The following is a 27,024-nucleotide window of genomic DNA, read 5'->3' on the forward strand; positions in this document are numbered from 1 at the left end:
TAGAAGATACGTATAATTCAATTTTAAAATTAGTAATTACCTCTAGAGATAATGGTGTCACATTTTGATGAATATCCTTCCTATTTTCTAGACCTTAATATATAAATGCTTATGTTATATATAAAATGAAATCAATCTATTAATACTGCCCTTTTCCACTTTTTAATATACCAGAAATAAATTTATATGTCAGTGAATATAGATCTACTACATCGTTGTTAATCCTTCCAGTGTCCTTTGTAAGGAGATTACAATTTACTTAACCAACAGTCTTTATTAACACTTACATTTTCCCTATTTTTTGCTAAACACTCATAAACATCAATTTATAGAAATGTTTGTACTTTGTCTGACATTTCCTTGGAAAAACTACTAGATTTAGAATTCCTGGGTTGAAGAGTTTAATTTTTTTAAGCTATGGACATATATGGCCGAATTCTCCTTTAGAAATTGTTACTCTTCACTCATAGTGTGTGAGCATTCCCTTTTCCCTGTTCATCTGACAACACTGATAATTACTAGTCTTTCTGGTTTTACCAATCTCATAAATGAACAACAGTATCACTTGATTACTATTAAGGTTGAACTTTTCTTTTTTCTTCATTTGTTCATGGGTCAGTAGTATTTCTTCTGTGAATAACCTATAAATGTCCCTTGCACATTTTCTATTGGGATATTTACTTTTTTCTTTCTTATTTATCAAAGGTATTTACATATTAATCTTTTGTCATATGTGCTAAAATATCCCCCTACCCACTGTTTATTTTTTACTTTTAACTTTGTTTATGGTCCTGTTTTCCGTACAAAAGTTTTAAATGTTCATGAAGTCAAATCTATCATTCTTTTCCTGTATGATTTCTTTCGGAGCATTTATACCTTGGCTCATGGTTTTCCTGTCTTCTGCAGCTGGCATGCTGGGGCAATACAATGTTGGTAACTGCAAAAGTGCTATTTTTCACCCCAAGATGAAGGGTCAACAGAGGCGCTATTTTATAGCAGCTGAAAAAATTCTTTGGGATTATGGTCCTCAAGGCTATAACAAATTCAGTGGTCTTCCCCTAAATGCCTCTGGCAGGTAAGCTCTCTTTGCTGGTGTTGCTAAGTCTCTCATAAGAGAGGCATCTATTAGGCTTTTCGCTGTGATCTCATTTGTAGGCTAGGCACTGCTCTTATGAGCATATACTGCATAGATAGCATAATGGCTTCACTTAAGGAGCTCTGAGCCCTGTAATGTGTACAGCTGAGACATGGAGGAGTATTTATTGCTTCATGATTTGCTGGCTAAATCAAAGCACTAGATTCATTCATTCATCAAACATTTTATGAGCATCTGCTGTGTGCAAGCTGCAGCGTTAAATGCCATGAGAAATACTAAGCTGACAGAGAAGAGAGTAAGGTGCTTGCACATATGAAGCAGACAGTTTTGAAAAGGGAATATGGCAGGACTCTCTCTTTGTTTTGTTTTGTTTTGGCCACCACGCAGCATGTGGGATCTTAGTTCCCTGACCAGGGGTCCAACCCGTGCCTCCTACATGGAAACACAGGGTCTTAACTACTGGACCACCAGGGAAGTCCCAGCAGGACTCTCTTTCATTGGAGATGAACTAGTCAAGGAAGGTTAACCTTTTTGGCTCAAGGACAGCCTGATATAACTTAAGCCCCCTCTACGCAGAATTCCTTTTTCTCCCTGTCCAGTATAATGCCATTTTTTCCTTCAAATTCTAATTCTAATGTCACCTCTTAAGTAAAGCCTCCCCTGACACCTGAATAATTTTCTCTTGGCTCCCGCAGCATATAGTATTTTTTCAAATTGAATCGAACAATTCATTAAGTGGATGCAGACTCCTGTGACTTCTTATTGTAGAATCATATGCAAAGATGTCTGTGAAAGCATTATAAAATGTGCAGTGTGATACCAACAAGTATTGCTATTATCCTATAATCCTTTTTTTAAAACATCTTTATTGGAATATAATTGCTTTACAGTGGTGTGTTAGTTTCTGCTTTATAACAAAGTGAATCTGCTATACATATATCCCCATATCTCCTCCCTCTTGTGTCTCCCTCCACCCTCACTATCCCACCCCTTCAGGTGGTCACAAAGCACCGAGCTGATCTCCCTGTGCTATGTGGCTGCTTCCCACTAGCTAGCTATTTTACATTTGGTAGTGTATATATGTCCATACCACTCTCTCACTTCGTCCCAGCTTACCCTTCCCCTCCCCATGTCCTCAAGTCCATTCTCTACGTCCACGTCTTTATTCCTGTCCTGCCCCTAGGTTCTTCATAACCTTTTTTTTTTTTAATCCCATATATATGTGTTAGCATACGGTATTTGTTTTTCTCTTTTTGACTTACTTCACTGTGTATGACAGACTCTAGGTCCATCCACCTCACTACAAATAACTCAATTTCGTTTCTTTTTATGGCTCAGTAATATTCCATTGTATATATGAGCCACATCTTCTTTATCCAATCATCTGTTGATGGACACTTAGGTTGCTTCCATGTCCTGGCTATTGTAAATAGAGCTGGAAGTATCATTGTGGTACATAACTCTTTGGGAATTATGGTTATCTCAGGGTATGCCCAGTAGTGGGATTGCAGGGTCGTATGGTAGTTCTATTTTAGTATTTTAAGGAACCTTCATACTGTTCTCCTTAATGGCTGTATCAACTTACATTACCACCAACAGTGCAACAGGGCTCCCTTTTCTCCACACCCTTTCCAGCATTTATTGTTTGTAGACTTTTTGATGATGGCCATTCTGACTGGTGTGAGGTGATACCTCATTGTAGTCTTGATTTGCATTTCTCTAATGACTAGTGATGTTGAGCATCCTTTCATGTGTTTGTTGGCAATCTGTATCTCTTCTTTGGAGGAATGTCTATTTAGGTCTTCTGCCCATTTTTGATTGGGTTGTTTGTTTTTATTGATATTGAGCTGCATGAGCTGCTTGCAAATTTTGGAGATTAATCATTTGTCAGTTGCTTCATTTGCAAATATTTTCTCCCATTTTGAGGTTTGCCTTTTATCTTGTTTATGGTTTCCTTTGCTGTGCAAAAGCTATTAAGTTTCATTAGGTCCCATTTGTTTATTTTTGTTTTTATTTCCATTTCTCTAGGAGGTGGGTGAAAAAGGATCTTGCTGTGATTTATGTCATACAGTATTCTGCCTATGTTTTCCTCTAAGAGTTTTAGAGTGTCTGGCCTTACACTTAGGTCTTTAATTCATTTTGAGTTTATTTTTGTGTATGGTGTTAGGGAGTGTTCTAATTTCATTCTTTTACATGTAGCTGTCTAGTTTTCCCAGCACCACTTATTGAAGAGGCTGTCTTTTCTCCATTGTATGTTTATGCCTCCTTTATCAAAAATAAGGTGACCAGATGTGCATGGTTTATCTCTGAGCTTTCTATCCTGTTCCATTGATGTATATTTCTGTTTTTGTGCCAGTACCAGACTGTCTTGATTACTGTAGCTTTGTAGTATAGTCTGAAATCAGGGAGCCTGATTCCTCCAGCTCCATTTTACTTTCTCAAGATTGCTTTGGCTATTTGGGGTCTTTTGTGTTTCCATACATATTGTGAAATTTTTTGTTCTAGTTCTAATCTAAGAAAATGGTGTATCTCTCCATCTGTTTGTATCATCTTTAATTTCTTTCATCAGTGTCTTATGGTTTTCCACATACATGTCTCTTGTCTCCTTTGGTAGGTTTATTCCTAGGTATTTTATTCTTTTTGTTGCAATGGTAAATGGGAGTCTTTCCTTAATTTCTCTTTCAGATTTTTCGTCATTAGTATGTAGGAATGCAAGACATTTCTGTGCATTAATTTTGTATCCTGCTACTTTACCAAAACCATTGGTTAGCTCTAGTAGTTTTCTGGTAAACATCTTTAGGATTCTCTATGCATAGTATCATGTCATCTGCAAACAGTGACAGCTTTACTTCTTCCTTTCTGCTTTGGATTTCTTTTATTTATTTTAATTCTCTGATTGCTATGGCTAAAACGTCCAAAACTATGTTGAATAATAGTGGTAAGAGTGGGCAGCCTTGCCTTGTTCCTGATCTTAGTGGAAATGCTTTCAGTTTTTCACCATTGAGAACGATGTTGGCTGTGGGTTTGTCATATATGGTCTTAATTATGTTGAGGTAAGTTCCCTCTATGCCTACTTTCTGGAGGGTTTTTATCATAAATGGGTGTTGAATTTTGTCAAAAGCTTTTTCTGCATCTATTGAGATGATCATATGGTTTTTCTCCTTCAATTTGTTAATATGGTGTATCAGATTGATTGATTTGTGCATACTGAAGAATCCTTGCATTTCTGGTATAAACCCCACTTGATCATGGTGTATAATCCTTTTAATGTGCTTTTGGATTCTGTTTGCTAGTATTTTGTTGAGGATTTTTGCATATGTGTTCATATCAGTGATATTGGCCTGTAGTTTTCTCTCTTTGTGAGATTTTGTCTGGCTTTGGTATCAGGCTGATGGTGGCCTTGTAGAATGAGTTTGGGAGTGTTCCTCCCTCTGCTATATTTTGGAAGAATTTGAGAAGGATAGGTGTTAGCTTTTCTCTAAATGTTTGATAGAATTCGCCTGTGAAGCCATCTGGTCCTGGGCTTTTGTTTGTTGGAAGATTTTTAATCCCAGTCTCAAATTCAGTGCTTGTGATTTGTCTGTTTATATTTTCTATTTCTTCCTGGTTCAGTCTCAGAAGGTTGTGCTTTTCTAAGTATTTGTCCATTCCTTCCAGGTTGTCCATTTTATTGGCATAGAGTTGCTTGTAGTAATCTCTAATGATCCTTTGTATTTCTGCAGTGTCACTTGTTACTTCTCCTTTTTCATTTCTAATTCTATTGATTGGAGTCTTCTCCCTTTTTTCTTGATGAGTCTGGTGAATGGTTTATCAATTTTGTTTATCTCCTCAAAGAACCAGTTTTTAGTTTTATTGATCTTTGCTATTGTTTCCTACATTTCTTTTTCATTTATTTCTGATCTGATCTTTATGATTTCTTTCCTTCTGCTAACTTTGGGGTTTTTCTGTTCTTTCTCTAATTGCTTTATGTGTAAGTTTAGGTTGTCTATTTGAGATGTTTCTTGTTTCTTGAGGTAGGATTGTATCGCTATAATCTTCCCTCTTAGAACTGCTTTTGCTGCATCCCATAGATTTTGGGTCGTCGTGTTTTCATTGTCCTTTGTTTCTAGGTACTTTTTGATTTCTTCAGTGATCTCTTGGTTATTAAATAGTGTACTGTTTAGCCTCCATGTATTTGTATTCTTTACAGATTTTTTCCTGTAATTTATATTTAGTCTCATAGCATTGTGATCAGAAAAGATACTTGATATGATTTCACTTTTCTTAAATTTACCAAGGTTTGATTTGTGACCCAAGATATGATCTATCCTGGAGAATATTCCATGAGCACGTGAGAAGAAGGTGTATTCTGTTGTTTTTGGATGGAATGTCCTATAAATATCAATTAAGTCCATCTTATTTAATGGATCATTTAAAGCTTGTGTTTCCTTCTTTATTTTCATTTTGGATGATGTGTCCATTGGTGAAAGTGGGGTGTTAAAGTCTCCTGCAATAATTGTGTTACTGTCGATCTCCCCTTTTATGGCTGTTAGTATTTGCCTTATGTATTGAGGTGCTCCTATGTTGGGTGCATAAATATTTACAATTGTTATATCTTCTTCTTGGATCGATCCCTTGATCATTATGTAGTGTCCTTCTTTGTCTCTTGTAATAGTCTTTATTTTAAAGTCTATTTTGTCTGATATGAGAATTGCTACTCCAGCTTTCTTTTGATTTCCATTTGCATGGAATATCTTTTTCCATCCCCTCACTTTCACTTTGTATGTGTCACTAGGTCTGAAATGGGTCTCTTGTAGACAGCATATATATGGGTCTTGTTTTTGTATCCATTCAGCCAGTCTATGTCTTTTGGTGGGAACAGTTAATCCATTTACATTTAAGGTAGTCATCGATATGTATGTTCCTATTACCATTTTCTTAATTGTTTTGGGTTTGTTATTGTTGGTCTTTTCCTTCTCTTGTGTTTTCTGCCTAGAGAAGTTCCTTTAGCATTTGTTGTAAAGCTGGTTGGGTGGTGCTGAACTCTCTTAGCTTTTGCTTGTCTGTAAAGGTTTTAATTTCTCCATTGAATCTGAATGAGATCCTTGCTGGGTAGAGTAAACTTGGTTGTAGGTGTTTCCCTTTCATCACTTTAAATATGTCCTGCCACTCCCTTCTGGCTTGCAGTGTTTCTGCTGGAAGATCAGCTGTTGACCTTATGGGGATTCCCTTGTCTATTATCTGTTGTTTTTCCCTTGCTGCTTTTAATATTTTTTCTTTGTATTTAATTTTTGATAGTTTGATTAATATGTGTCTTCGCATGTTTCTCCTTGGATTTATCCTGTATGGGACTCTCTGCGCTTCTTGGACTTGATTAACTATTTCTTTTCCCATATTAGGGAAGTTGTCAGCTTATAATCTCTTCAAATATTTTCTCAGTCACTTTGTCTCCTCTTCTTCTTCTGCGAGCCCTATAATTCGAATGTTGGTATATTTAATGTTGTCCCAGAGGTATCTGAGACTGTCCTGACTTCTTTTCATTCTTTTTTCTTTATTCTGCTCTGCAGTAGTTATTTCCACTATTTTATCTTCCGGGTCACTTGTCTGTTCTTCTGCCTCAGTTATTCTGCTATGATTCCTTCTAGAGAATTTTAATTTCGTTTGTTGTGTTGTTCATCATTGTTTGTTTGCTCTTTAGTTTTTCTAGGTCCTTGTTAAACGTTTCTTGTATTTTCTCCTTTCTATTTCCAAGATTTTGGATTATCTTTGCTCTCATTACTCTGAATTCTTTTTCAGGTAGACTGCCTATTTCCTCTTCATTTCTTTGGTCTGGTGGGTTTTTACCTTGCTCCTTTACCTGCTGTGTGTTTCTCTGTCTTCTCATTTTGCTTGACTTACTGTGTTTGGGGTCTCCTCTTCACAGGCTGCAAGGTCATAGTTCTCATTGTTTTTGGTGTCTGCCCCCAGTTGCTAAGGTTGGCTCAGTGAGTTGTGTAGGCTTCCTAGTGGAGGGGACTAATGACTGTGTTCTGGAGGATGAGGCTGTATCTTGTCTTTCTGGTGGGCAGGACCGTGTCTGGTGGTGTGTTTTGGGGTGTCTGTGACCTTAGTATGATTTTAGGCAGCCTCTCTGCTAATGGGTGGGATTTTGTTCCTGTCTTGCTAGTTGTTTGGCATAGGATGTCCAGCATTGTAGCTTGCTGGTCATTGAGTGTAGCTGGGTCTTAGCATTGAGATGGAGATCTATGGGAGAACATTTGCCACTTGATATTATGTGGAGCCAGGAGGTCTCTGGTGGACCAATGTCCTGAACTAAGCTCTCCCACCTCAGAGGCACAGGCCTGACACCTGACTGGAGCACGAAGACCCTTTTGGGAAGTCTGAGGTCTTCTGCCAGGATTCAGTAGGTGTTCTGTCAGAGTTGTTCCACATGTAGATGTTTCTGATATATTTGTGGGGAGGAAGGTGATCTCCACGTCTTACTCCTCTGCCATCTTGAAGGTCTCCCCCAGGGTTTCTCTTTAAATTCACTCTTTCCCTCACAATCCAGTAGCATGTATTATTTAATGTTCAAAATTTTCCAAGATATTACTTCCTCTAAGCTGGGGTTTTTATGAATCTGAAGTGGCTCCTCCACTGTCTTTTTCCCTTTCTGCCAATGGAAGCAGAAGACTCTGAGGGTTTAGAACAGCGCAGTAGTCCTCAACATTGTCAAGGTCACCAAAAATGAGGGAAGTATGAGAAATTGTCACAGCCAAGAGGAGCCTATGGAGACATGAAGACTGAATGTAATGCTGTATCCTTGGCTTCCTGCGGCCATCTGGGCCCGCATCCCCAGCGAGAATCTATCCTATAATCCTTTTAATGTTTGAGGGAGTGTTTTAAAAATTGTCTTTGTGGTCAGTAAGATACCCTTTGTTTCTTTCATTGTAAATTTCATTCATTCATTCATTCTTCCACCAAACCAATGCACTTGAGGCTTGCCTAAAGAATTTGTGTGGACCATATATGAAAAACTCTTTGATATGAACATTCTCTATTGACCAGTATTTCTCCTTAAACAAAATAATGAAAATTAACATTGAAAATTATTTCTGAGAAGCCTTCCAGAATTCAGAAGCTCCTTATAAAATATGAAATATTAAGCTATATTCAATCAATATTTAATGTAATATGGGACAGCACAATGTACTAAGTGACATAAGGGATCCAGGGAGGTCTAAGACAATGTTCCCAATCTCAGGTAGAGAAAGATGCTGAATGCACAGGAGAAGACAAGTGATTTTGCAAGTTACAAATAAGATTTAGATGAGTTGTCCAGACAGTGAGTTCTTTGCACATTCAGAGAGAGCTACGATAACCAGAAAGATTTCACAGAGGAAGTGGAACTTAAGTAGGGTCTTAAAGAATGGTAGAATTTATATAAGTGAATTGTAAAGAGAGGGAAATTTTAGATGCAGGGGTTAATGCAAAGCATCTGCCATAAAGCAGAGTGATTAGATCAGAGAGTGAATGCCTGGTGTGGGGGATTTGCATGGGGAACGGGCACTCACATAGAGCAATGCAGAGAGAATTGGGGTAAACTGGATATCCATTGCAGAGGTCCTCCAATCATTTGAACTTTACTTGATTGGCAATTGGAAGCAAATGAAGATTTTGGAGCAAGTAAAATGACAATAAAAATTACTATTTTGAAGATTAATGTAGTAGTGGTGTGTATGCTGAGAAAAAAATTGAATGTATGGACACCAAGGGGGGAAAGCTGCGGGGGGCGGGGGTGGGATGAATTGGGAGATTGGGACTGACATATATACACTAATATGTGTAAAATAGATAGCTAATTAGAACCTGCTATATAAAAAAAAATTCAAATAATGCAATTTTAAAAAAGGTAAAAAAAGAGTGAGCCAATGTGAGATAGAGGATGCTGCGTGCACAGTTAGGAGGTTTATATAATGGTCCAAGCACAAGGTGAGGAGGACATGCAGGTACTGGGGTTGTGACCGTGGCAAGAAAGGAAAGGAAAAGATGGAGAAATGAAGGTGAAGAAAAGGAAGGGTGCAAAATAAAAGGTTGCAAAGTCAGGATGAACAGGATAAGGAGTTGAGGCAGAAAAAGAAGACAAAGCCTGCACATCTGCAAGAGTGACGGCACGATTGACAGAAATAGAATAGAGATAGTACTAATTGGATGTTATATCATCGTATTTCACAACTTTGAAATTTGGTATTTCATGTATATAGTTTGTATGGTAATTCCATTGATTAAATTATTTGATTAACTAGACGCTCCATTCCTTAATCATGCCAGATATCAGAGCATACTCTATGCAGAGTCTATTCATATTGACATCAGCAAGAGATAGAGGGATGCTTATTCTGCAAAGAAACCAGTTAGCTCTTGGTTACTTTGTAGGACACCATTCTGGGACACCAATATTGATAATGAAGGAGTTTGCCTGTGCCTTCTTCAGTAGCTGGACCTCTGGGGAAGAAAGTACAATGGCTAAGAGAGAAATGAGCTTGAGCATCAAACAGCTTCTGAAGACTTTTAAGGCTGGTTGACTATTCCTGGGAACTTTGTTGAAGACTGTGCTATCTTTTCTGGAGATAAGGGTGGATAAATGGGCTAAAGGCAGTACAATAAAGCTCCATAATTAAGGCACTTGGTGGATATGCAGAGGTGTAATCTCAGCCAACTTCCTATTCTTTCCACAGTGACTCTGAGCTCTACTTCACACAAGGGGACAACAGAATAGGAGGAAAATATTGGAAGGCTCAGTATATAGAGTATGTTGATGCAACTTTTACTCGAAGAAAAAGACTCTCTGAGGCAGAAGCCCACCTTGGAATTCTTGGTACAGTGAAACCATCTGTCATGTTTTGAACAGGGGAAATGTTTTAGTAGGACATGCGCACCTAACATGGAATGACTCTTCTCCTGCTCCTATCCACTTCTCTCTTTTCATCCTCTTACCTCTCCTTCTCTTAATATTTCTTAGGTCCCATCATCAAGGCAGAGGTGGGTGATACTCTGTTAGTGACCTTTGCTAACAAAGCCGACAAGGTCTACAGTATTTTGCCCCACGGTGTGATCTATGACAAGGCCTCTGATGCAGCCCCAAATGTAGATGGTAAGTCCCAGCCTCAGCCTTGGTAGGAAACAGGATGAGTGAGCAAAGGACTTAGAACTGGACAGACCTGGTTCAAATCCTGGTCCCTTTACTTACCAGCCCTGTGAGCTTGAGCAGCTATTTCAACTTTCTGAACCTTATTCTTCTCACCTATCAAATGCAGATAATGACACTCACCTCATAGGGCTTTGGGAAAGGATGGAGAGAATTTAGGACAGGGTCTGGCCCACAGTAGGTACTTAGGAAGTGTTAATGCCTTTCCTTTTCCCTCAGTAATGTAATAAATCTCAAAGTGATCTACTTTCACAGTCACCCCCACTTCTCTAAGATGGAGAGCTTTTCTGCTGCATTTGGATGGGATCTGTGGCTGAAGGCTGAAAGGGAACTCTGATTTCCAATGTTTTGTTGAAATCAAAATCTTACACGTGATCTTTGCTTTGTCCCTATCGACAAATATTTATTTAAAACCAGTATTATGTGCTTACCATCATACACGGCCTCTCCCAATCACAGAGTATGTAGCACAGGCTCTCTACATGTAATAAAGGCATCTTCTACCCAGTGGCTGCAGGAATTATCCTTCCATTCATTATACTGCTTTTGGGAAACTCCTGGTCGCATTGGAAGCCTTCCCCATCACTACAACAGACATCATGACTCCTGGGATACTTACTTCTTCATGCCCAAGTATGAGGCCAGTCACAGTCCAGAGCAGGTGATGGGGAGGGGACAGAGAAGGAAGGAATGGAGGGAGTATTCCCCCTCTCTACACCCACCCTCTCCTCCCCCTGCTGCAGCAACATTTCCTGTGCCTGCAGTCTCTTCCTTGGTCAAAATGCTCACAATGACTTTTGTGTGTGTGCAGGAAGAACACTAGTGACAGCACAAATGTCCACATTTTCTATTGTTTAATTCAGAAAACTTACTGGGCACCTTTTTGCCAGGCTCTGGACAAGATACAGAAAGTCTCTGGCCCCAGTCTAGTTGGAGAGATTCAATGTGTTCATCTGGCAATATAATGTGAGGGCTAAGTGCAAAGTCTTTGGAATCAGACAGCCCTGAATTTGAATCCCAGACTTGCCATTTATCAGCTTCGTTACCTTGGGCCTTCGCTTACCTCCTCTAACTTGTAGTTATTTGGGTTATTCCTAGTTCAACCTTCTAGATTTCAAACTCTTTAAAGATAGGTCTCTTGTTTAACTTATTGGGGTATCTTCTGCAAGGCCAAGTATAATATATTCCATATGGAAGGTACTCAATGATATTTTATGAATTTACATTTATATATTAATATATAAATGGGCAATTATTGCTCTTCTAACATTTGCTAAACCTGGTAATTGAGTAAGAAGTAGTATCTGTGAAGATCTTAAATGTAATCTGTGAAGAAGATAATCCTTTGATATAAGCTTCTATCTCATGAAACAGCAGATTGTGGCAGTGGCCTCCCTGGTAGGATACAGTGAAAATAACTGTCCTTCCACAAAGTACATCATCAGAGAGAGACATACCAGGGCTGGAAGACCCAGTGTGACAAGTTTAGTGTTCTTGGCTGTTGCTTTGAATAACTGTTTCATTTATCTCCTCAGGATTTCTGAAGCCAGGGGCACACGTTAAGCCAGGTGAAACTTTCACATACAGGTGGACGGTGCCTGAAAGCATAAGCCCAACAGCTGATGATCCCCCCTGTCTGACCTATCTTTACTTCTCAGCTGTTGAGCCAATCAACGACACCAGCTCTGGCCTTGTAGGGCCTTTGCTAGTCTGTAAGAAGGGCATTCTCAATGCTGATGGGACACAGGTAGGCCATCAAAGGTCACCAAGTTTTTCTCAGGGTTGTATGTGAGAGAGATCAGTAATATGGCTAGAGAGTAAATATTAATAAAGAGTCAGTTACAAAAAGTGATTTTTCCTCATTGCTCGTGAAATTGACTTCTACTAAATGAGGATTTTATTTTATTTTGTTTTTCCTAAATGTAACATCTGAATTTTAATTTAAGGTAATTTTAATGTAATTAAAATTTTAATTTTCAGATCTTAAATGTAAATTTAAGATCTGAAAGTTACATATGCCCAAGTAGAAAACCAGGATTTCTGCTTGTTGTGGCTGGAATTTGGTGGGTCTCTTTCCCTGTGCATTGCTTTGATTCTAGAAGCTTCAGAGATCTATATGAAATGCAAATTGGGATATTTTGGGGCAGCAAGTTTTCTCAAACTTGGCCACACATTGGAATCACCTGGGGACCTTGTAAACATCCTTTATTCAGGTGTTCCAGACCAATTAAATCAGAATCTCCAGGTGACTCCAATGTGCAGCCAAGTTTGAGAACCCCTGTAGCTCACCACTATAATCTGGAAATTAGTCACTATGACCTAAGGAACTAGAAAGCAAGTAGATTGTTTCTTGCAAGTCCCAACTTAGAAGTTTCGATTAAGCCACACTGATTAGTGTGGCAAAGCGTAGCATTTCAAGCTATGTCTGCATGATATTAAACACATTGATGAAAAAAGGAAAAGCCAGCCATTTAACCATTTTAAATTACTTTACCAAGCAGAAACAGCAAGCTATTTATTTAAATGGTATATTTTGTAATATTTGGCATCAATCCTAGTTCTGTAGAGAAAAAGAACCATTAGGATGTGTATATAGATAGAAAGAAAACTATTATAAGGAGTTGGCTCGCATGACTATGGAGGATGACAAGTTTCAAGATCTGCAGGGTGAGTCACAGAAAGAGACCCAGGAGACCCAAAAGGCCATCAGGCTCAAGACCCAGGAGGAGCCTGTGTTTGAGTTTGAGTCCAAAGGCAGGAAAAAGCTGTTGTTCCAGTTCAAAGGCAGGAGGAATCCCCATTTACTTGTGAGGGGGTCAGACTTTTTGTTGTTGTGCTAAGGCCTTCAACTGGTTGGTTGAGGCCCCCCCACATTAAGGAGGGCAATCTGCTTTACTCAGTCTACTGAATCAAATGTTAATCTCATCCAAGCACACCCTCATGGAAACAGCTAGAATAAGGTTTGACCAAATATCTGGGCACCCTATAGCCCAGTCAAGTTGGCACATAAAATTAATCATTACACAGGGTCCTATCACTTACCTTCTAACTTCCTGGGCTAATATCCCACTTTTATAGACCCAATTACATTCCAAATAGCTCTCAGATGATGAGATTCTTCAAGTGAACTCCTTTCAATGGTTCCTTCTAATCTTGTGGACAATTGCAATCACAGTTAATAACAGTTAACATTGAGTACTTAGTATTTGCCAGATGTTGTTTTGAGTGTTTTACCTATAGTATCTAATTTACCTTCCAAAAACACATGAAGTAGGGACTACTCATATCCTCAGTTTGCAAATGAGGGAATTAGGACTTAGAGAAGACAAGTCATTTGTCCCAGTTTTCACAGCATGTAAGCAGAATGGCACTAGAACCCAAGATCTTTTAAAATATGTTTGACCCCTTGTCTGCCCCCCCAATTTTTTATATTGTATTTTGAAAAATTTTAAGCCTATATTGTTTCTTTCCATAGCCAATGATCTTAAATTATTGCTTTCTAAAACACCATGTGATAAAAGCAGTAAGTGTACATAAGGTATAGTAAGAACATAAAGCAAAGAATACCCTTATCTTCAATGAAGAGTTAAAGCTTCACAGGGGTGGGACAGCTAAGCTGACCCTTGAAGTTGGATTACAGTGGGAGACCATCAAAGTTGAGGGGGTACACGCATAAAGGACAGAGACTTGCTGAACCTAGCAAGTTCAGATTGCTGCAAGGATCTTGGCCTTACTTCGGTTCAAGTGCCAGGAGGGAAGGGTTGAGAGATGAGGCTGAACAGGTAGGCGGGGACTGATCACTGTGAGTTTAGATTGTATTCTCCAGATTAAATAGAGAGATATGATCAGATGGCACTGCTGAGGATCCTTCTGGAGCAGGCAGCAGGATGAAGGGTAGATTGGAAGGGAGCACATTAAAGAAGGGAAGATGGTTGAGGGACAGAAAATACAGTTACCTCTCTGGTTCAGCTTTAAAGAAAAGTAGATTTCAGCAGTTCAAGATGTTGTTTGGTCAGACATGCTCAAAAAAGATGGATTAGGAATATACACAGTGGGAGGTAATCCCTGAATATCAACTCAAATTAACATAACATAGCAAAGTCCATGGATTACATGAATTCATTATTTCACTCAAAAACACCTATTGAGTGCCTACTTTTCCAGTCATTTTTGTTGGAGCTGGGGATACAGAGAGGGACCCAAAACTTCCCTACTCTCACAAAACCTACATTGAAGTGGGACAACATCAGAAAATATAAGTGCATAAATAAAATATAATTTCAGGTGGAGATAAGTGCTATGAAGAAAAGTAAAGTGTGGTAAAGTAAAGTGAGTGAGTTTGCAGACAGGATGGAAGATGAGTGACTGTTTTGTATAGGGTGGTCAGGGAAGGGCACTCTGACGAGGTGATGTTTGTGTAGGGAATGGAACAGAATAAAGGAGTGAGCTAGGCAAGACCTAGGAGAACCTCCTAGACAATGGGAACAGCACACACAAAGGTCCTGAGGCAGGAATGAAGTTGGTGTGTTCACAGAAGAGCAAAAGGCCAGGGTAGCTGGAATAAGTTAGGGGGTGAATACACGGAGATGAGGCCAGAGAGAGAGGCCGAGGCCAGGACTTGGAGTCTCGGGTAAGGAAAATAAGTCAGTGATGACCAGCCTGAAAATAGGAGTACCACAGGGAAGGAAAGCTTCTGAGCAACGACTTATTTCCTCTGAGGAGGTCACGTGGACAGGGAGAAGGATATAATGAGGAAGATGAATTTGTTGGGTGTAGAATGAATTTATCAGAATCCTGATTTACAAAATGACCTAGTAAATCTATGGCTGACATTGACCCTAATTTACTTTGTGTTAATTTTGAAAGTGAAGTAGAGCTAAGAAGTCCTCCAAGCTCTACTTTAATACATTCATTTCTTTCTTCTCTGTAGAAAGGAATAGACAAGGAATTTTACCTATTATTCACAGTCTTTGATGAGAATCTGAGCAGGTATCTTGATGAAAATATTCAGAAGTTTACCTGGCGTCCCTTCAGTGTTGACAAGGAGGACAAAGAGTTTGTGAAGTCCAACCGAATGCATGGTATGAAAAATGTTTTTCCCTCCTGTAAAGGAAAGTCATAATTGCATTTGAAGCAAAAATGTTTGGAATGCTTTATCTTAAGTTTGGTTTCTTGGGTATTGTTCTTGGTCATGAGTAAAATATTTCGTGGCTTCAGACGCACAAGGTATGGTGAAACCTCCCTGCCTCTAGAGATGTGAAACTTAATTAATACTTCTAAAGCCTTAGATAAAGTAATACAAAATTTGAACTAGCAAAGATCACAGTACATCATAAATGTAGAAAATTACTGACAAAATGCCCTCCCTTGGGTTTGCAATAATGTCATTAAGTCTGATAATCCAGCTGATAGTTGGAGATAATTATTATCCAGCAAGGCATCTCTTACCAAGTTGTATGTATAACTATCTAAAGTGTTAATTTGCAAAATATTAGCCATTCCTATCCAAGATCTTCATGTAGGAGAAATTAGTTAATTATCCTTCTCTGTCTCTTTTATATCAGTTGTTAACAATAGCAAACCCAAATTGTAATTGGTGTAACATGGGATTCTTGTTAGTCTTGGAGAGATTATCCAAGGTGGCAGAGTAATGCACAAGAGTCCAAACTCAAATGGCCACCAGAGTGTGGAGTCAACAAAAATGCCTAGAGGGAAGAGATCAAGGTGGTGGGGTAGGAGAATGTGGAACTCATCTCCTCCCACAAACACATCAAAAACACATCTACAGGATACAGAGGAAGATGGCAGAAGAGTAAGACGCGGAGATCACCTTCCTCCCCACAGATACATCAGAAATACATCTACACGTGAAACAACTCCTACAGAACACCTACTGAACGCTGGCAGAAGACCTCGGACCTCCCAAAAGGCAAGAAACTCCCCACGTACCTGGGTAGGGCAAAAGAAAAAAGAAAAAACAGAGACAAAAGAATAGGGACGGGACTTGCAACAGTGGGAGGGAGCTGTGAAAGAGGAAAGGTTTCCATACACTAGGAAGCCCCCCCGGGCGGAGACTGCGGGTGGCGGAGCGGGGAAGCTTCGGAGCCACGGAGGAGAGCGCAGCAACACGGGTGCGGAGGGCAAAGCGGAGAGATTGCCGCACAGAGGATCGGTGCCGACCAGCACTCACCAGCCCGAGAGGCTTGTCTGCTCACCTGCCGGGTCGGACGGGGGCTGGGAGCTGACGCTCGGGCTTCGGAGGACAGATTCCAGGGAGAGGACTGGGGTTGGCTGCGTGAACACACCCTGAAGGGGCTAATGCCCCACAGCTAGCCGGGAGGGAGTCCAGGAAAAAGTCTGGAGCTGCCGAAGACACAGGAGAATTTTTCTTCCCTCTTTGTTTCCTGTTGCGTGAAGAGGGAATTAAGAGCGCTGCTTAAAGGAGCTCCAGAGACGGGCGCGAGCCGCGGCTAACAGCACAGACCCCAGAGACGGGCATCAGACGCTAAGGCTGCTGCTGCTGCCACCAAGAAGTGTGTGTGCGAGCACAGGGCACTATACACAACTCCCCTCCCAGGAGCCTGTGCAGCCCGCCACTGCCAGAGTCCCGTGATCCAGAGACAACTTCCCCGGGAGAACGCACGGCGCGCCGCAGGCTGGTGCAATGTCACGCTGGCCTCTGCTGCCGCAGGCTTGTCCCACACTCCGTCCCCCTCTGTTCCCCTGGCCTGAGCGAGCCAGAACCCCCCAATCAGCTGCTCCTTTAACCCCATCCTGAGCGAAGAACAGATGCCCTCAGGCAACCTACACGCAGAGGCAGGTCCAAATCCAAAGCTGAACCCCAGGAGCTGTGCGAACAAAGAAGAGAAAGGGAAATCTCTCCCAGCAGCCTCAGGAGCAGCAGATTAAATCTCCACAATCAACTTGATGTACCCTGCATCTATGGAATACCTGAATAGACAACGAAACATCCCAAATTGAGGAGGTGGACTTTAGGAGCAATGATATATATATGTATTTTTTCCTTTTTCTCCTTCTGTGAGTGTGTTTGTGTATGTTTCTGTGTGTGATTTTTTCTGTATAGCTTTGCTTTTACCATTTCTCCTAGGGTTCTGTCTGTCCGTCTTTTTGGTTTTTTTAGTATAGTTTTTAGCACTGGTTATCATTGGTGGACTTGTTTTTGGTTTGGTTGCTCTCTTCTTTCTTTCTTTTTTTAAATTACTTTAAAAAATTATTTTTAATAATTATTTTTTATTTTAGTAACTATTTTATTTTACCTTCTTCTTCCTTTCTTTCTTTTTTTTCTCCCTTTTATTCTGAGCCGTGTGGAGGACAGGCTCTTGGTGTCCAAGCCAGGCGTTAGGGCTGTGCCTCTGGGGTGGGAGAGCCAAGTTCAGGACATTGGTCCACAAGAGACCTCCCAGCTCCACGTAATATCAAATGGTGAAAATCTCCCAGAGATCTCCATCTCAATGCCAAGACCCAGCTCCACTCAACAACCAGCAAGCTACAGTGCTGGACACCCTATGCCAAACAACTAACAAGACAGGAACACAACCCTACCCATTAGCAGAGAGGCTACCTAAAATCATAATAAGCCCACAGACACCCCAAAACACAGCACCAGACATGGACCTGCCCACCAGAAAGACAAGATCCAGTCTCATTTACCAGAACACAGGCACTAGCCCCCTCCACCAGGAAGCCTACAAAACACAGTGAACCAACTTTAGCCATTGGGGGCAGATACCAAAAACAACGGGAACTACGAACCTGCAGCCTGTGAAAAGGAGACCCCAAATACAGTAAGTTAAGCAAAATGAGAAGAAAGAGAAACTCAGAGCAGATGAAGGAGCAAGGTAAAAACCCACCAGACCTAACAAATGAAGAGGAAATAGGCAATCTACCTGAAAAAAATTCAGAATAATGATAGTAAAGATGATCCAAAATCTTGGAAATAGAATGGAGAAAATACAAGAAACATTTAACAAGGAACTAGAAGAACTAAAGAGCAAACAAACAGTGATGAACAGCACAATAAATGTAATTAAAAATTCTCTAGAAGGGATCAAGAGCAGAATAACTGAGACAGAAGAATGAATAAGTGACCTGGAAGATAAAATAGTGGAAATAACTACTGCAGAGCAGAATAAAGAAAAAAGAATGAAAAGAGTTGAGAACAGTCTCGGAGACTTCTGGGGCAACATTAAACGCACCAACATTCGAATTATAGGAGTCCCAGAAGAGGAAGAGAAAAAGAAAGGGACTGAGAAAATATTTGAAGAGATTATAGTTGAAAACTTCCCTAATATGGGAAAGGAAATAGTAATCAAGTCCAGGAAGCACAGAGAGTCCTATACAGGATAAATCCAAGGAGAAACACACCAAGACACATATTAATCAAACTATCAATAATTAAATACAAAGAAAAAGTATTAAAAGCAACAAGGGAAAAACAACAAATAACATACAAGGGAATCCCCATAAGGTTAACAGCTGATCGTTCAGCAGAAACTCTGTAAGCCAGAAGGGAGGAGCAGGACATATCTAAAGTGATGAAGGGGAAAAACCTACAACCAAGATTACTCTACCCAACAAGGATCTCATTCAGATTTGACAGAGAAATTAAAACCTGTATAGACAAGCAAAAGCTAAGAGAATTCAGCACCACCAAGCCAGCTTTACAACAAATGCTAAAGGAACTTCACCAGGTAGGAAACACAAGAGAAGGAAAAGACCTACAATCACAAACCCAAAACAATTAAGAAAATGGTAATAGGAACATACTTATTGATAAACACTTAAATGTAAATGGATTAAGTGCTCCAACTGAAAGACATAGACTGGCTGAATGTATACAAAAACAAAACTGGTATATATGCTGTCTACAAGAGACCAACTTCAGACCTAGGGACACATACAGACTGAAAGTGAGGGAATGCAAAAAGATATTCCATGAAAATGGAAATCAGAAGAAAACTGGGGTAGCAATTCTCATATCAGACAAAATAGACTTTAAAATAAAGACTATTACAAGAGACAAAGAAGGACACTACATAATGATCAAGGGATTGATCCAAGAAGAAGATATAACAATTGTAAATATTTATGCACCCAACACAGAAGAACCTCAATACATAAGGCAAATACTAACAGCCATAAAAGGGGAAATCGACAGTAACACAAGCATAGTAGGGGACTTTAACACCCCACTTTCACCAATGGACACATCATCCAAAATGAAAATAAAGAAGGAAACACAAGCTTTAAATGATCCATTAAACAAGATGGACTTAATTGATATTTATAGGACATTCCATTCAAAAACAACAGAATACACATTTTTCTCAAGTGTTCATGGAACATTCTCCAGGATAGATCATATCTTGGGTCACAAATCAAGCCTTGGTAAATTTAAGAAAATTGAAATCGTATCAAGTATCTTTTCCGACCACGACGCTATGAGACTAGGTATCAATTACAGGAAAAAACTGTAAAAAATACAAACACATGGAGGCTAAACAATACACTGCTTAATAACCAAGAGATCACTGAAGAAATCAAAAAGGAAATCAAAAAATACCTAGAAACAAATGACAATGAAAACACGATGACCCAAAACCTATGGGATGCAGCAAAAGCAGTTCTAACAGGGAAGTTTATAGCAATACAATCCTACCGTAAGAAACAGGAAACATCTCAAATAAACAACCTAACCTTGCACCTAAAGCAATTAGAGAAAGAAGAACAAAAAACCCCAAAGTTAGCAGAAGGAAAGGAATCATAAAAATCAGATCAGAAATAAATGAAAAAGAAATGAAGGAAACGAGAGGAAAGATCAACAAAACTAAAAGCTGGTTCTTTGAGAAGATAAACAAAATTGATAAACCATTCACCAGACTCATCAAGAAAAAAAGGGAGAAGACTCAAATCAATAGAATTAGAAAAGAAAAAGGAGAAGTAACAAGTGACACTGCAGAAATACAAAGGATCATGAGAGATTACTACAAGCAACTCTATGCCAATAAAATGGACAACCTGGAAGAGATGGACAATTTCTTAGAAATGCACAACCTGCAAAGACTGAACCAGAAAGAAATAGAAAATATGAACAGACAAATCACAAGCACTGAAATTGAAACTGTGGTTAAAAATCTTCCAACAAACAAAAGCCCAGGACCAGATGGCTTCACAGGTGAATTCTATCAAACATTTAGAGAAGAGCTAACACCTATCCTTCTCAAACTCTTCCAAAATATAGCAGAGGGAGGAAAACTCCCAAACTCATTCTACGAGGCCACCGTCAGCCTGACACCAAAACCAGACAGAGATGTCACAAAGAAAGAAAACTACAGGCCAATATCACTGATGAACATAGATGTAAAACTCCTCAACAAAATACTAGCAAACAGAATCCAACAGCACATTAAAAGGATCATACACCATGATCAAGTGGGGTTTATCCCAGGAATGCAAGCATTCTTCAATATGCTCAAATCAATCAATGTGATACACCATATTAACAAATTGAAGGAGGAAAACAATATGATCATCTCAATAGATGCAGAGAAAGCTTTTGACAAAATTCAATACCCAGTTATGATAAAAATCCTCCAGAAAGTAGTCATAGAGGGAACTTACCTCAACACAATAAAGGCCATATATAACAAACCCACAGCCAAAATCCTCCTCAATGGTGAAAAACTGAAACCATTTCCACTAAGATCAGAACAAGACAAGGTTGCCCACTCTCACCACTATTATAGTTTTGGAAGTTTTAGCCAGAGCAATCAGAGAAGAAAAAGAAATAAAAGGAATACAAATTGGAAAAGAAGAAATAAAGCTGTCACTGTTTGCAGATGACATGATACTATACATAGAGTATCCTAAAGATGCTACCAGAAAACTACTAGAGTTAATCAATGAATTTGGTAAAGTAGCAGGATACAAAATTAATGCACAGAAATCTCTTGTATTCCTATACACTAATGATGAAAAATCTGAAAGAGAAATTAAGAAAACACTCCCCTTTACAATTGCAACAAAAAGAATAAAATATCTAGGAATAAACCTACCTAAGGAGACAAAAGACCTGTATGCAGAAAATTATAAGACACTGATGAAAGAAATTAAAGATGATACCAACAGATGGAGAGATACACCATGTTCTTGGATTGGAAGAATCAACATTGTGAAAATGACTATACTACCCCAAGCAATCTACAGATTCAGTGCAATCCCTGTCAAACTACCACTGGCATTTTTCACAGAACTAGAACAAAAAATTTCACAATATGTATGGAAACACAAATGACCCCAAATAGCAAAAGCAGTCTTGAGAAAGAAAAACGGAGCTGGAGGAATCAGGTTCCCTGACTTCAGATTATACTACAAAGCTTCAGTAATCAAGACAGTATAGTACTGGCACAAAAACAGAAATATAAATCAATGGAACAGGATAGAAATCCCAGAGACAAACCCACGTACATATGGTCACCTTATCTTTGATAAAGGAGGCAAGAATATACAGTGGAGAAAAAACAGCCTCTTCAATAAGTGGTGCTGGGAAAACTGGACAGCTACATCTATAAGAATGAAATTAGAACACTCCCTAACACCATACACAAAAATAAACTCAAAATGGATTAAAGACCTAAATGTAAGGCCAGACACTATCATACTCTTAGAGGAAAACATAGGCAGGACGCTCTATGACATAAATCACAGCAAGATCCTTTTTCACCCACTTCCTAGAGAAATGGAAATAAAAACAAAAATAAACAAATGTGACCTGATGAAACTTAATAGCTTTTGCACAGCAAAGGAAACCATAAACAAGATGAAAAGACAACCCTCAGAACGGGAGAAAATATTTGCCAATGAAGCAACTGACAAAGGATTAATCTCCACAATTTACAAGCAGCTTATGCAGCTCAATATGAAAAAAACAAACAACCCAATCCAAAAATGGGCAGAAGACCTAAATAGACATTTCTCCAAAGAAGATATGCAGGTTGCCAGCAAACACATGAAAGAATGCTCAGTATCATTAATCATTAGAGAAATGCAAGTCAAAACTACAATGAGATATCATCTCACACTGATCAGAAGGGGCATCATCAAAAAATCTACAAACAATAAATGCTGGAGAGGCTGTGGAGAAAAGTGAGCCCTCTTGCACTGTTGGTGGGAATGTAAACTGATACAGCCACTATGGAGAACAGTATGGAGGTTCCTTAAAAAGCTAAAACTAGAACTACCATACGACCCAGCAATCCCACTACTGGGCATATACCCTGAGAAAACCATAGTTCAAAAAGAGTCATGTACCACAATGTTCATTGCAGCTCTATTTACAATAGCCAGGACATGGAAGCAACCTAAGTGTCCATCAACAGATGAATGGATGAAGAAGATGTGACACATATATACAACGGAATATTACTGAGCCATAAAAAGAAAGGAAATTGCGTTATTTGTAGTGAGGTGGATGGATCTAGAGTCTGTCATACAGAGCGAAGTAAGTCAGAAAGAGAAAAACAAATACTGTATGCTAACACATATATATGGAATCTTAAACAAACAAACAAAAAATGGTCATGAAGAAGCTAGGGGCAAGATGGGAATAAAGACGCAGAACTACTAGATTGATGTTTTGTACCACATTAAGAAACTGAAGAGTAAAAACTATATGATCACCTCAATAGATGCAGAAAAAGCTTTTGACAAAACTCAACACTCATTTATGATAAAAATTCTCCAGAAAGTTGGCATAGAGGGAACATACCTCAACATAATTAAGGCCATATATGACAGCTCCACAGCTAACATCATACTCAGTTGTGAAAAGCTGAAAGCATTTCCTCTAAGATCAGGAACAAGACAATGATGCCCACTCTCACCACTTTTATTCATTAAATTATTGGAAGTCCTAGCCACAGCAATCAGAGAAGAAAAAGAAATAAAAAGCATTCAAATTGGAAAGGAAGAAGTCAAAATGTCATTGTTTGCAGATGGCATGATACTATACTTAGAAAATCCTAAAGACATTACCAGAAAACTACTAGAGCTCATCAATGAATTCAGTAAAGTTGCAGAATATAAAATTAATATATAGAAATCTGTTGTATTTATACACACTAACAATGCATTATAAGAAAAAGAAATCAAGGAAACAATCTCACTTACCATCACATCAAAAATAATAAAATACCTAGGAATGAACCTACCCCAGGAGGTAAAGGACCTGTACTCAGAAAACTATGACACTGGTGAAAGAAATTGAAGACAACAAAAACAGATGGAAAGATACTGTGTTCTTGGATAGTAAGAATCAATATGTTAAAATGACCATTCTACTGAAGGCAATCTACAGATTCAATGCAATCCCTATAAAAATACCAAGGGTATTTTTCACAGAACTAGAACAAATAATTTTATTATTTTTTCTTTTATTCCAGTTCAATTAATCACATTAAAAATTAATTTTTATTAGAGTATAGCTGATTTATAATGTGTTAGTTTCTGCTGTACAGCAAAGTGAATAAATTATACATATATCCACTATGTTTAGATTCCATTCCCATATAGGTCATTACAGAGTATTGAGTAGAGTTCCTTGCACTACACAGTACGTTTTTATTAGTTATCTATTTTATTTATAGTAGTGTGTATATGTCAATCCCAATCTCCCAATTTATCCCTTCCTCCCTTTCCACCTTGGTAACCATAAGTTTGTTTTCTACATCTGTGACTCTATTTCTGTTTTGTAAATAGGTTCATTTGTACCATTTTTTTAGATTCCACATATAAGCGAAATCATATATTTGTCTTTGTCTGACATACTTCACTCAGTATGACAATATCTAGTTCCATCCATGTCACTGCAAATGGCATTATTTCCTTCTGTTTTATGGATGAGTAATATTCTATTGTATATATGTACCACATCTTCTTTATCTATTCATCTGTCAATGGACATTTAAGTTGTTTCCATGACCTGGCTGTTGTAAATAGTGCTGCAATGAACTTTGGGGTGCATGTATCTTTTTGAATTATGGTCTTCTCCAGATATATGCCCAGGAGTCACGTTGCTGGGTCATATGGTAGCTCTATTTTTAGTTTTTTAAGGAACCTCCATACTCTTCTCCATAGTGGCTGTACCAATTTACATTTCCACCAACAGTGTAGGAGGGTTCCCTTTTCTTCACACCCTCTCCAGCATTTACTATTGGTAGATTTTTTTGATGATGGCCATTCTGACCAGTGTGAGGTGATATCTCATTGTAGTTTTTATTTGCATTTCTCTAATAATTAGTGATGTTGAGCATAGAACAAATAATTTTAAAATTTATATGGGAACACAAAAGACCCCAAATCTCAAGAAAGAACAGAACTGGAGGATTCATGCTCCCTGACATCAGACAATATACAAAGCTATAGGAATCAAAACAGTTTGGTACTGGCACATAAACAGACACATAGATCCACAGAAGAGAATAGTGAGCCCAGAAATGCACCCACGCACTTATGGTCAATTACTCTATGACAAAGGGGGCAAGAATATACAACGGAGAGAAGACAGTCTCTTCAATAAGTGGTTCTGGGAAAACTGGAAAGCTACATGTAAAGGAATGAAATTAGAACATTCTATAACACCATATATGAAAATAAAATTAAGATAGATTAAAGATCTAAATGTAAGACTGGATACAATGAAACTCCTAGAGAAAAACATTCGCAGAACACTCTTTGACATAAATCCCAACAATAGTTTTTTGGATCTGCCTCCTAAATTAAAGGAAATAAAAGCTAAACTAAACAAATTGGATCCAACTAAATGTAAAAGCTTTTGCACAGCAAAGGAAACCATCAATAAAATGGAAAGACAACCCACTGAATGGGAGAAAATATTTGCAAATGATATGCCTGATAAGGGATTAATAGCCAACATATATAAACAGCTTTTACAACTCAAAATCAAAGAAGCAAACAACCTGATTAAAAATGGGCAGAAGAACTGAGTAGACACTTTTCCAAAGAGGAAATACAGATGGCCAACAGGCACGTGAAAAGATGTTCAATGTTGCTAGTCATCTGAGAAATGCAAATCAAAACCACAATGAGATATCACCTCACACCTGTCAGAACAGCTATTATCAAAAAGAACACAAATAGCAAATGTTGGCGAGGATGTGGAGAAAAGGGAACCCTCCTACACAGTTGGTGGGAATGTAAATTGGTATAGCCACTGTGGAAAACAGTATGGAAGTGTCTCAAAAAACTAAAAACAGAACTACCATATGACCCAGCTATTCCACTCCTGGGTATATATATATCCAAACAAACAAACAAAAAAACCCCAAACCACTAATTCGAAAAGATACATTCAGGACTTCCCTGGTGGTCCAGTGGTTAAGACTCCGCACTTCCAATGCAGGGGGCCCAGCTTCGATCCCTGGAAGGGTAACTAAGATCCTGCACGCCACATGGCGTAGTCAAAAAATTTAAAAAAAGAAAGAAAAGAAAAGATACATGCACTCCAATGTTCATAGCAACATTATTTACAATTGCCAAGATATGGAAGCAACCTAAGTGTCCATGAAGAGATGAAATGGATAAAGACATGGTATATATATATATAGGAGGAAATAAAACTCAGCCATAAAAAGGAATGAAATTCTGCCATTTGCTACTATGTGGATGGTCCTAGAGAGTATTATGCTTACTGAAATTAGTCAGACAGAGAAATACAAATACTGTATGTTTCACTTATATGTGGAATCTAAAAAGTAAAACAAATGAATGTATATAACAAAAAAGAAACAGACTCAGACATAGAGAATAAACTAGGGGTTACCAGTGGGGAGAGGGAAGGGTGAAGGGGCAAGATAGGGCTATGGGATTAAGAGAAAATAACTAATGAATAAAATAAATAAGCTATAAGGATATATTGTACAACACAGGGAAATATTGCCATTGTTTTGTAATAACTTTAAATGTAGTATAATGTATAAAAATATTGAATCACTATGTTGTACACCTAAAACTAGTATAATATTGTAAATCAAATATACTTCAATAAAAATTTTCTTCAGTGCTTAAAGCAAGCATGGCAAGATAACAGGCCTTGTCTTAGGACCAAGCATAACATCTGATTATTGGGAAACAATAAACAAATGTTTATTAAACATTATGGGAAAAATTATGGGAAACATTATGGGAAAATAATGAAATAGCACTTTCCCTCTCTCCCAAGGAAGTCCAAAAACAGTTCAAGATTCCAAGTGATGCACAGCACCAGCTCAGACTCCTGTGGTCCTGGATGTTCTGTTCCAACAGAGTCCCCTCTTGGACCAATGGAAAGCATGGAATAGTGCACCTTCAATATCATCTTCTACGAAAAATTTTGTTATAACTGAATACAAAATGTAGTTCCTACCTCTCTAGTAGCCAATAGAAAAGGTAAACTCAACTATAAATTAGGAAACATAACAATTCCTTAGTGGAGAAGCTAGGTTGCAAAAGAAATTTATCATGAGAGGCCTGTATATAGAAAACAAAAAAAAATCTAATGGACCATGTCAAATCCAGTCCCATCCTGGTTTGGCAATTTGAAATACATTTGTATATTTTGAATATGTAGAATATGTCATTTTTCAAGCAAAATTCAAGGAAAATTACGTGTTTTACTTTAAATTTCACATTAATTATAAATTAAATTTTGTCTCCAGTCTTGCTTGCATGAGTGGGAGAAAGAAAG

The 27,024-nt window shown here is 38.5% G+C and overlaps 1 protein-coding gene across 1 annotated transcript in view; it reads left to right on the forward strand.

The window, feature by feature from the left end:
* The window catches only part of HEPHL1 (hephaestin like 1), a 166,878-nt gene that overhangs the window by 109,524 nt on the left and 30,330 nt on the right, over nucleotides 1-27,024 (forward strand). Inside the window, exons 5-9 of the mRNA XM_067750712.1 lie at nucleotides 907-1,075; nucleotides 9,793-9,932; nucleotides 10,077-10,208; nucleotides 11,798-12,009; nucleotides 15,193-15,343. Coding sequence (XP_067606813.1) covers nucleotides 907-1,075; nucleotides 9,793-9,932; nucleotides 10,077-10,208; nucleotides 11,798-12,009; nucleotides 15,193-15,343 — 804 coding nt within the window. The remainder of the gene's footprint in view (nucleotides 1-906; nucleotides 1,076-9,792; nucleotides 9,933-10,076; nucleotides 10,209-11,797; nucleotides 12,010-15,192; nucleotides 15,344-27,024) is intronic.

This window comes from Pseudorca crassidens, chromosome 9 (assembly GCF_039906515.1).
Source record: "Pseudorca crassidens isolate mPseCra1 chromosome 9, mPseCra1.hap1, whole genome shotgun sequence".
Classification (NCBI taxonomy): domain Eukaryota; kingdom Metazoa; phylum Chordata; class Mammalia; order Artiodactyla; family Delphinidae; genus Pseudorca; species Pseudorca crassidens.